This window comes from Stegostoma tigrinum, chromosome 15, assembly GCF_030684315.1.
Source record: "Stegostoma tigrinum isolate sSteTig4 chromosome 15, sSteTig4.hap1, whole genome shotgun sequence".
Lineage (NCBI taxonomy): Eukaryota > Metazoa > Chordata > Chondrichthyes > Orectolobiformes > Stegostomatidae > Stegostoma > Stegostoma tigrinum.
This window is the reverse complement of record NC_081368.1, coordinates 41,374,948-41,387,575: the sequence shown is the minus strand read 5'-3', so window position 1 is coordinate 41,387,575 and position 12,628 is coordinate 41,374,948. Positions and strand designations below refer to the sequence as shown.

Genomic DNA, 12,628 nt, shown 5'->3' with positions numbered 1-12,628 from the left:
TGGAAAACCCCAAATAACAAAGGTAGTCCAGATGAGAGTTCATAAAATGTTTCGAGCAACAGTTAGAGCAGCATGTTTTGTAGCCAGAGAGCAGGCTATTCTAGATATGACACTATGCAATGTGATAGGATCCATAAATGTTCTCGTAACGAACGCGGACCTGGGTAACAGGGGCCATAAACATGATTGAATTTTACATGCAGTTTGAGGGATGGCGGAGTGGATCTGAGACTGTTTATGTTTTAAACTGAAATAAGTGCAATTATTAGGATGTGAAAGCAGAACTGGTGATGGTGACAAGTTGGATTGAAGTTTAAGTCAATAGAGATACAGTGGCAAATATTTAAGGGGAAATTTCAGAATTCACAGAAAAGATAAATTCTGAGTAGAAAGAAAAATTCCAAATGGATGGTTAACTAGAAAGGTTAAAGGTAGTATCAAACTTAAAGAAAAAGCAAAATACTTATCGAAATCACCTTTAAACTGAAGGGGATTGACCTACAAACTATTTGCAATTGTGCAAAGAAAGGTGATAGGTCAAATGATTGTAAAAAAAACTTTTACCAAATGTAAAAAACAGCAAAGATTGATTAAAGGAGAAGGAAACGTTGGGAAACAAGTAAAAGCCAGCCACAAATATAAAAATAAATACCAGGTATTTCTATAAATAATTAAAAAGGAAAACTGTTGACAGTGTGAGAATTAGACTTATAATAAGTGAATCTGGAGGACTGATAATGGAAACTAAGGAGATGACAGATGAATTGCAGAGATATATTTCTTCAGTGTTCAATATAAAGAATGCAAGGAGCATCCTAGAAGCAGTTATATAAAAGGATGGAAGAATGAGCTCAGGAAAATTATACTCACAAGAGAAGTGGTACTGAATAAATTGTTGGGGCTGAAGGCTGGCAAGTGCTTACGTCCTAATAGATTTCAGTCTAAAAGAAGTGACAAGTGAGATAGTTGATGCATTCTTTTTAATTTTTCAAAATATTGTAGACTGTGGAAAAGATGAATGGCAAGTGTTTCTTCCCTTGGATGGAGGATTTCAAGATTAGCGGGTATATTTTTAAGGTGAGAGGAGAAAGTTTTAAAAAAGGCATACGGGCAGCTTCTTTACACAGAGACTGCTTCATGTGTGAAGTGAACGTCCGGAGGAAGTGGTGGATGTGGGTACAGTTACAACATTTAAAAGACATTTGGATACGTAAGTGAATAATAAATGTTTGGAAGCGTAATGACCAAGTGAAGGCTGGTGGGGATTGGTTTATTTTGGGATTGTGGTTGGCATGGGCTGGTTGAACTGAAGGGTCTGTTTCCATGCTGTATGACTCTGTAATCCGGTGACCAAGGTAGGTAGGAAAGTAAGTTGTGAAAAAACAAGAAGGCTACAAGAGATAAAGATAAATTAAATGAGTGAGCAAAGATCTGACGAACAGAGAAGGCTATGCAAAAATATAATATTTTCCATTTCAGAAGAAGAATAAAAATATAAGCTTATTGTCTAAATACTGAAAGATTGTGGAGTTTTGAGATTCAGAGCAATCTAAGTGTTGTCCAGCATGAAACACAAATGCTAATGTGCAAAATCAAGAAGCAATTAGGAAAGCTTAAATAATATTATTATTTATGATGAAGAGAATTAAATTCAAAAATAGGGAGGTTGTGCTTCAGTTATCCAAAACATTGGAGAGACACATCTGTGGTATTTTGCACAGTATTGGTCAGCTTGTTTAATAATGATGGATGCAAATGCCTTGGAAGCAATTTAGAGAAGTTTATCAGATTAATACATGAAATGGACAGATTGTTTTGTTAAGAAAGTTTGCAGGTTAGGTTTGTATTTGCTGGAGTCTAGGAGAGTAAGACGTGACCTGATTGAAACATGTAAGATCCTGAGGGGTCTTGACAGTGTAGATGTGGAGATGATGTTCCCTTTGTCGGGAGAATCTAAAACTAGCGGTCACCAGTTAACCTAAAAGTTTGCCTATTTAAAGTAGAGATGAGATGTATTTTTTCTCACATATGGCCATTAGTCTTTGGAACTCTCTTCCTGAAAAGACAGTGGGAGCAGAGTTTTTGAATGTTTTTAGAATAGTGATGGATAGATTCCTGATTAGCAAGGGATAGATGGATTCTGTAGGATAGGAGGGAATGTGTCTTGCGATTACAATTGATCAGCCATGATCTTACAAAGTAAACATGAGAGAGCAAATGGCCCACTCCTGCTCTTAAGTGATTTATTTGTGTGCATTCGAAAATCTATTGTGTGGGATTAGCTGTGCTGGTTTGCAGAAAAATTAAAATCTTCACTCATTGATATCAAGCCTGATATCTAATATTCATATGAAGCACTCCCAGTTCAGTAGTTTTCTGATTAAAATACAGAGTAAAGCTTTCCCTATACTATTCTTCAGATATTTGTAGTGGTGCAGAGTAATGCTACGCTACTTGTCTCAGAAATATACCTTACCTATAAGAAAGTACTCCTCATTTTGCACTTCTGTGATATTTCCCTTTCTTACTTTAGCTACCATTATAATTCTTCTATGCATAGTTGTCCTAACCTTATGCAAATTTGGCTAAGTTATGAGTAAGCTTCTGGTCAATTGATATCAGTTGAACATACAGCATTTGCTGTAGGATGCTTACAGTTAGCAGTTGAACAGTTAAACTATCAGCAGCAAGGATTCTATGTGATAGTGGTGAAAATGCAATGTGTATATAATAAAATCACCAAACATCCTACAAATATCTAGTCTAACGTGAATGCCAAAATACGACATGTATGTTATTATACATTTGCAGGGCATAAACAAACTAAATTGACATGTAATACAAACTACATTCTTTGAATTTATGTATAATTTTTAAATAGCAATCTTATGTATCGGCTAATTAGCTTTTATTATAAAGTGTGAATTGTTTGACTTTAACATTTCTATTGAGACTCAAGTGCATTCATCAGTTTTTGTTGTGACTCTCATTTAGGTTGTGCAGCGCAGTCACTTTCACACCATGAAATGTATCCTGAGAATTACCTTCTTTCCAAAGGATCCAGTGGACCTGTTGAGGAGAGATCCTGTGGCATTTGACTATCTCTATGCTCAGGTAAGCACAGTTAGGGAATGGGAGTTCAGAGATTACAGGGAGAACGGATCAGTGAAATTGTAGACAGCAGGCACGCATCCATTAGTAAGAAAGTTTCAGTGAGAAAAATCATCTTGATTAATGTATTAAGTCCTTCTATAACCCTTACCTATTAAAGAACAAATCTAGCCATTTAATTTCCCAAAGAAAAGTTTCTACTGTTTCCACCTCTATCTCAATGATAAATTTGGTAAGATTTTTGAGAACCTATTTTATATTATTTCATGTGCATGGGAATAGACAAAATGAAAGTAATGCAGAGATAGTAAGATCTGCAGATGCTGGAGTCAGTGATAACATAGTGTGGAGCTGGAGGAACACAGTAGGCCAGGCAGTATCAGGGAAGCAGAAAAGTTGATGTTTCAGGCCAGGACCCTTATTGAAGAATAATAGAACTGAAACAAATAGATGTGCAAAAGTATGATGAAAGAGTTCTGTCAAAGCATCAGAACACAAATATATTTTATTTGATTGCACAAAGAATGATCCACATTGATAAAATTAAGGAAAATGAAGCAAAATGATAAAATTCACACAGGTCCTTTACAAATGACAAATTGGAATGAAATAGAGATGAATATGCATAAAGATTTAAGAAAAGCAGAACTAGAATAGTGAATTATTTTAGAAAGCTGTGGCAAAAATAAAGAACCACAATATTCTGTTAACATTCATTTTACTCACTCTAAATTTAAGTATAAATATTATGGCAAGTGGAAATGGGTAGTTATATGTGGAAATCCAAAAGTTGTTCTCTGAGGCGTGCTATTGCAGCTCTAACTTTGTTAAAATGACAGCAAAATCTTTTTAAAGATAACAAGGTGTAAAGCTGGATGAACACAGCAGGCCAGCATCAGATGAGCAGGAAAGATAATGTTTCGGGTCTGGACCCTTCTTCAGAAATCTTTTTGGCACTTCAGTAGTAGGCTGGAAGACAGATAGGCTGGCAAAATGGCATAAGAAGGTAATTGACTGACATCCTTCTGCTATTATCCATTTTGCAAAGGTGAGAAAGTTGGAGATGGGCTACTCCTAGGGATCCAGTTGAGATTTTTAAGTGGCCAATTAAGGATCACTTCCGAACTCTATAGGCATTTTATCTTACCTCTTAAATGGGGAGACTTCTCATTTAAAGCTGGCAACCTTTCAGCTGTTTCCTGGGGTGTGGTTGCGCTCCCCTGTCAGTACACAATTGCCCACAAAGGAGTTCCATGTGGCAATAGCCCTGCTGGTACTTCACAACCTTTCTCCCTCTGTCACACCCCCTGTCAATTGCAGGAGCATGCATGCCTGGCTCCAGCATTCCTTGATCGTACTTAGCTTACATCAAGGCTGGCAGACTCTGGAGCAGCTTCCCACTGGAGCTGGAGTCACAGCAATAGCCATCATTGTCATGGATAGTTGCCATACTTAATTTCAAGGTGGATCCACTGGCAGTTCCCCAAACCCCTTTCTGACTAAAGTGCGATCACTGCCACTTTTGGTTCCAATGATGGAACTTCTTACTGTGCATCGTTCCTCAGAACAACTGACTTAGCACCTATCTTCCAAAAGACCATCAGCCCTTGCACCCAAGCCATCTCTGAATGACTACTGTGCACCCAGACAAGCTTCAGCAATCCAGTGTTGCCACTCACTGCCACCCTCCTAAATGATCAGCAGACACATCTTTGCAGCTCCTTGACTGAGAATTCTTACCTGATTCTGACACAAATCTCGCCATAGCCTATGTCATTCAGAGCCCAAATAATATTCTTAGACCCAGAACTTTCCCTGGCACTGTTTGCCATGAGCAGCCGCTTCTCTCTCATTACCTTCTGTGCTTGAATGTCCCATTCATTTTATACTGACCAACTTATTGCTGATGCAGCAGTCCGATAAAATTCCGAGCATTCTTTCTGTACCACACCACAGGAGTCACACTAACTGTCCATGGGACTTTAGAATCCTGATCATCCGTTCCACACCTGCTATGCCCAAGGGCCCATTGAGCAATTCTACAGTCTCTCTCCCTGGTTTCCAAAATCAAAAATGAAACCAATGTAGCATCACTATCACTTTGCCTTTCTGAGCTCTGTAGATAAGTTGAATTGCCTGAGAATAAGCATACTGGGGCTACTTCTAAGGTAGTTTATATTAAGAGACAGATTGAAATGGCCTGCATATTTCAATACCTGAACATTCAGGGAATGAAACCAATCCACAGATGAAGTTTATAAGGCATTAAAATGAGCCATTATATCCTCAGATTTAACACAAATAGCAACCCACACTTGAGGGAATACAACCACTGAGGAGAAGGTGAATGTTCTTTCTTTCAGTGAATTCTTCAAAATTGGCAGAAGGTTGTAGATGTTCTCCCAACTAAAACAGCATTGCTGAATTGCACAGTGTTCACCTCCCTAAATTCTCTCTTCAGGGAAGCATTATACAGACTCAGATTCACTAACTTTATTCTAACAATAATTTTATGATGCGGTAAGTGAATATAAATGTAAGGAAATCTCAAGGACACTTGGCTGCACTTTCCTATTTTGTTTAAGTACAGCATCTAGCAGGCAGTTCAGTGAGATTTAAGAGGCAAGTTATGTAATTATTTTTGGGATAGAATTTTGATGGTTGACCTCCTGTTTTACTTACAAGACCATCACTTCACTGCTTAAAAGGTGAAGGATTGATGGATGTTTGAAGTTAAGCTAAAAGTTAACACTCATTTAAAAACAGAAAATGTGAGCAAATTTCAAATTGAGACACAAAGCAAATAAACAAAAAGAATCTACAAATGCTTAAGGTCTGAAATAAAAATAGAAAATCCTGGTTAAAAACTTAACAGGTTTGTCAACTCTGTAAATAGAGAAATATTGTGAAGATTTGAGTCCCATTCTATTTCTTACTTCTATAACACATTAATATGGGTACCCTAGAACATCTGTATGTGTTTGCACTGTGATAAAACGCCTTACTGATACTGATAACTCATTACTCTTTTTCACCCTTTTTCCCAAATGTTACTGTTTGCTTTGAATAATGTCAGCTAATGCATATTGCAGGTATGAATTTCTGCTTTGGCATGAATTCTACCTACAGTACAAAATATTTGCAGCAGAATTTAAAGAAGCATTGCTAGAGAGAGGTTCTGGTCTGCATTTAGTTTTAATAATAAATTCTGACATATAGTCTTAGGCACTAAAACAGTGACAGCTAGAAACTAATGTAGCTCACTTGTATGACATTCTGATCTGAATGGGCACATTTATTTGCTTGAATATTGACTTGAAGGAGATCTTACTTTCTTCTTCAGGTAATGACGACTGTATTTAATAGGTACTTGGAGATAGTTTTACAAAGAGAAGAAATCCTTTTTCCTAAACATTTCACACTTTAGTGATAAAAAGCAGATAGTCACAATGAGGCTGCATGAGAGCTGCATTTTTGAGTTATCTGTTCATGCTCCATTGATCAGGGTTACTGCACTCGAATACATAATATTTTTACAGCGCATATTGAATTTGTGAATAATCAATGCATTTACTGCCACACTCAGCTCCTATATTGAGTAACTACCTTTCCAATTTTACATGAATATAACATCCTGTTTTACAATTCCTTACAGTAAAACACTAAACAGGTAAACTACATTGATAGGTTCACTCATTTTCATTGCATCAGTATCTCTTGCCCTCTAATAAAGCAATTCCTTCTCAAGTGCCTCAAAAAGTAGTTATCTAAATTAACTAATTATCGACCATAGCAAAGACCATTCTACCTTTTATTACAGAAATGACAATTACATCAATATCATGATGCATCTCTTCCCAGCCTGAATAATACAACTTATACAATAAGAAGAATTTCTAGGAGATTGGTCTACATTGGCAGTATATATGTGTGGTCTGTCCAAAAGCAGGTCCTTGGCACTTTATCTTGTATCACATTGTGGCAGTGGTAGTTTTTTTAATTTGTAATGGTTTGCCGCTTCCTTCATTCTCAAGAAGGGGGCAAGGAGGTAGACCCTATGACTACAGCAGCTGGACCAGGAATTGAACTCACATTCTTGACATTTCTTTAAATAATCTTGCCAACTGAGTGAACTGCCTCCATATTTACAACATACCATTCTTTAAATTTTGGAAATGCTACAATTTATCGATATTTGATTGGTAGAGTAAATTTTGTGGATGAATTGTAAATCTTTATTTTTCTTGGAAATCTCTTGAAATCAATGTTGTATTGTATTAACATCTGAAAGCTAATATATTAATATAGTTTTATTTGCTATCTTAATGATTAAGATTTCTTAAAATAATGATTCTAGGATAATACTTGCATGTCTGCTTGAGAGTAAATAGCTTTCTGTTTTCCCAATTAAATGCTAAAACATAAAACTTCTGAAATTGCTCCACAGAAACAAATAGTAATTGACTATTTTTAACCTAAAACAATTTTCTAACCCAAAGTCATTCATTCATGTCCTGAAATGTGCTCAACAGTAGCTATGCGCCCAAATCAAATTTTCACTTCTTTAAGGAAGTGAGTCATGCAGAGGTAACTCCTCCACAGGTAGGACCATAAGACATAGGAGCAAAAATTAGGCCATGTGACCCATCGATTCTGCTCCATCATTCAATCATGACTGATAAGTTTCTCAACCCCATTCTCCCGCTTTCTCCCCATAGCCTTTGCTCTCTTTAACAATCAAGAGCCTTTCTCTCTTTGTCTTAAACATACTCAATGACCTAGTCTGCACAGCCCTAAATAGCAATGAATTCCATAGATTCACCACTCTCTGACTGAAGAAATTTCTCCTTATCTCCTTTCTAAAATGTCTTCCCTTCACTCTAAGGCTGTGCCCTCAGTTCCTAGTCTCGCCGACTAACATCCACTCTATCAAGGCCTTTCAATATTCTGTAAGTTTCAATTAGCTCTCCCTCATCTTTCGAGATGAAATTGTGTATAGACCCAGAGTCCTCAAACATTCCTTATATATGTTAAGCCTTTCACTCCTGGGATCAATCTCATGAACCTCCTTTGGACCTATTCCAGGGCCAGTATATCCTTCCTAAGATACGGGGCCCAAACACGCTCACAGTATTTTAAATGTGGTCTGATCAGACCCTCACAAAGCCTTGGAAGTACATCCCTGATTTTATATTCTAGTCCTCTCAAACTAAATGCCAACATTGTATTTGTCTTTCTAACAACCAACTCAACCTGCAGGTTTACCTTAAGAGAATCCTTGACTAGGACTCACACTTTGCATTGCCTTTGCACTTCACATTTCTGAATTTTCTCCCCATTTAGAAAGTAGTCTACGTCTCTATTCTTCTCAGCAAAGTGCATTATCTCACAATTTCCCACATTGTGTTTCATTCTAAATGTGATCTGACCAGAGCCTTATAAAGCCTCAGAAGTATATCCTTGCTTTTATATTCTAGTCCTCTCGAAATAAATAGCAACCATCCAACATGTGGCAGCGTTCATTGTGACCTTACACATTGGTATCTGGAAACTTAAGCATAGGCAAAAACAGACATATAGGAATGATCCCTGTGCCTTGGGTAGCACCAATATGCATGCGATATTAGGAGTTGAGCTTTATTTTCATCAAGTCAGCAAGCTGTGAACAACTACTGGCCATTTCCAGACAGCTCATTGGAAAGGAAGACTCAAAGAATACCTCTCACGATGTTTAGATAGATCATTAAAGGGAACCAGGAGGTGCTTTCCTCTAGAATTTGGCTACAGTGGGCATGAAGAAAGAAGCATCTCAGTGACTGTATGACAAATAGCATATATAGCATGATGTTTATGGCACCAAATGTAGTCATACAGCTGAACATGTTCTGAAAAGCGATGATGTCAAATGATTGGTATAAAAGGCTCATTGCAATGGTCCTTCAATGACGTGAATGGGGAAAAGCACACTTTGCAAATCAGGAAATCTCCCATGTTTAAACTGTACGGTGCTGAGTTGGGCAACTTCAGCTGCATCAGTGATATAATTTGCTGTGGCTCACTTCAACATCACAGATTAGTGATAGAAAAAAAAGCTCAAGTTCCTGCCCCTATTTATTGTTCATTTACAGCTGGTGTGCATTTGTGAACCCTGATATGACTGAAATGCCTTCCCCGGCAGGTAGCCAGGCAAGACTCACTATCTGGATTTATATTTGAGAAATGCCTACTTGGGAAAGGTACCATAATGCAACCATATCCAGAAGACTCAATATTTTCATAAAGAGGAACAAGAATAACCATACAAGCATGCAATTTAGGAGCAAGAGTAGGCCGATTGCCCCTCAGCCCACAACTAAATTAAATAAGATCATGACTGTTCTGATTGTGGCTTCAACTTGACACATCACCAAAACTGGGAACCTGATGAATGTGTAAATCTATGAAGCTCCACTCTGCTTAATAATTACTGTTTTATCTCAAGAATCATTGTTTTCCTTCCGTAGAGCTGCAGCGATGTGATGAAAGAACGATTCAGTGGTGATCTATCAGATGATGTAATGCTCCAACTGACTGCACTGCATATCTACATCACCGTCTCCAATGCAAGGACCAATCAGAAAATAAATCTGCGAAATGTTGAGTAAGTGATCTGATTGACAGTTTAGTCGGTAAAATTTATGTCGCTGAGCATGGGACAACTGAGGAATCTAATAAGATAAATCCTTTAGCTTAAATTGGCTTTGGACATTTTGATTATTGTTTATCAAAGGTTTATTTTAACATCTTGAAGATGACCAAGATTTTACAATAACATCTTCTAGAATTTGCAGGAAGCAGAATATTCAATATAATTCGTAATAAAGACATAAAAGGCAAGTTTCTTTTCTAAGCTTCACAGTGCAACATTGGGTGATAGGGCATTGAAATAAGATACTTTTCTAATGCAGGACAAGCAAAAGAACCCAAAAGTCAAATATCTATATATGAATGAAACAAATCCACAGATCCTCAAAAAAATTCGATGAGAAAGCACTCAGTCTGAGGGTTAAAGTTGTCATTAACACGTTGTAAGGAGTTAGATCACAAAGTGTAGCCTGCTCAAAATCCAGAGGGCAAGGGAAAGTGGTCAAGGTAGTGTTTGACCCAAAAGGAACCCCTGGTGACAGTCAGTTGTTTCTGTGTTGGAAAATTCTACGAGTAACATGGAGTAGCTGGATACAAACTGGTTCATGGAGATTTTTGCCAAGGCAACTTGCCTTCAGCAGTCGTAGACAAAAAAATGAAAAGTTTATCTGAGATTTTCCATATATAATTGCATATCTAACATATCAGAATTGTTAGCAAGAAGGGAGGAGATAGCCTGAATGAGAAATCAGCACATTGTGGCTATCATTTCTTTATCTGTGTTCAGGAACAAACATCAATCTTATTTCTAGTAATCACTCTGCGTCACATTGCCTTCGGCCCTGCCCCTCAATTTACCTCCCAGCTCCTCTGTGCTGCTGATCTAGGTGTGTGAACCTGGTCACTATGGCAGAATTCCTTGCATGGTTTGGCAAAATCAAAAACTTCCAGTGATACCATTAAACTCCTCAAAATAACATCAGATTGGAGGTAGAAGTGGCACCAAAGCAGAAGAGAGTAACAGCTTTAATTAAATGGACACAGAAAGAAACATGTCAATATGAAACACAGAATAGGAGAATGATTCTATCATGAAGTGACAGTAAAGGGGAAACTGTACTGCTTTCAACAGATAGGTAAACAGATTAGTATGCATTGATGGAGGAGAAAAAGCACTCCATAACAATCTTGTAAACTACTAGGGCAGTGTTGCACTCAAACAAAAAGGAGATCCACTCCTCCTAGTACCCTCTCAGAAATACACATGCTGCCCCTTCTGTGCCAACCCCACTTCCAGTAAAGGACCAATCAGAAAATAAATCTGCGAAATGTTGAGTAAGTGATCTGATTGACAGTTTAGTCGGTAAAATTTATGTCGCTGAGCATGGGACAACTGAGGAATCTAATAAGATAAATCCTTTAGCTTGCTGTGAAAAGTAGTTTGCACTGAAGGCTGAGTAAGGAGTAAGAAGAGTGCCTGTGGCCCAGAATTTTGCGACAAGGTTGTGTTAGGAAATTTTCCAGCTTTCCCGACTTGCCTTAGTGGAAGGTTACTACATGCCAGTTACCAAAACAGAACCTCCTGCTGTCATAATTCTCAGCCATCCAGTTTCCTGACCCATGAAATGAGCACACGGCCGAAAGTTGACATTGTGAATTGAAGGGAAGGGATAGTGGGGCACAGCAATATGGAAATGCAAGACTAACAACAGTCCATTCTTGGGAATCCTGGAGGAACACAAAACCAACAAAATCATTTAGATCAATTCTCTTCCTTGTGACCACCAGGATAAACTGAAAAGAAATCTGCAGATAAAACTTCACCCAGTAGGACCCCTGGTTGCATTGATCGATGGGTCATGCTGGCTTATAAAAACACCAACATATCAAAAAATATGATAAGAAGTTCAACAACTTTCTAATTCCGGCAGGCTGAGTGTTAAAGTCAACGCTTCTCTCTCTTCAGCGGAAGCATTATAATTTCAATGTTCACTTGTTGGAAAGTATGAGTATATCCTGAATGAGTATTTTACAGGTGGAAATATATTTGCAGTGATTGTCTCCAATCTACCCAGAGTTATCAGGTCTGCGACTTGTCCTCTCTCGTAAGAAACATGTTTCTGAAATTAACTTTATTGGGATCAACAATTCTATTTGTTATGAATCTTAATAAAAAGCTTTGTTTCTAAATGTAGTGTAATGTATTTTAGACGTATCAACTATGTACTTTCAAACTTTGAAGAATTTCATCAGACAACAGAATATGCCTTAATCATCACTAAATGATCAGTCTCAAGCTATTTCAAAGCACATGGAGATATTAAACAGTAATCTAATGGAACTTGCATGTTTTTCATTACAACAGCAGCATCATGTGGTCAAAATTCCATTAATGACACTTGCGGTTGTTTCTGAAATGGAACCAAATACCCACTTTGCCGAATGTGGATCAATTTGTTTGCATAGGTCAGGTGCATATCTGCACCATTAGCACTGTGACTAGAGCACATGGTTTAAGTTGCAGGATGAAAAGCTGTAACAGTCCTTACCATATTGTCATTGTAATCGACGAAATATATTTAAACAAATAGTAATTAAAGCAGAAACTGCTGGAGAAATCAGCAACTCTGGCAGCATTTTTGGAGAGAGAAGGAGAGTTAATGTTTCTATGGCAGAATATAACTCTTCTTAAGAACTGAAGAGAAAGGTGAAGAAGTGATGGATTTTATACAGTGGATAAAGATAAAGAGGAGAAAGTCAGAGAAAGATCTCGTGGGTGAGTGAGATTAGAGATCACAGATGTTACAAGGCAAAAGCAAAAGGGCAGTAATGGTTGGGGAGAAGTAACGTAGGCATTGATACTAGGTATTAATGACAGAAAATAGGTCAGCTC

General features: G+C 37.6%; 1 protein-coding gene across 1 annotated transcript in view; it reads left to right on the top strand.

Annotated features, from left to right (window-relative positions):
- Positions 1-12,628, top strand: part of frmpd3 (FERM and PDZ domain containing 3) — a 488,844-nt gene that overhangs the window by 394,802 nt on the left and 81,414 nt on the right. The window contains exons 10-11 of the mRNA XM_059651432.1: positions 2,995-3,114; positions 9,615-9,751. Of these exons, the coding sequence (XP_059507415.1) occupies positions 2,995-3,114; positions 9,615-9,751 (257 nt within the window). The remainder of the gene's footprint in view (positions 1-2,994; positions 3,115-9,614; positions 9,752-12,628) is intronic.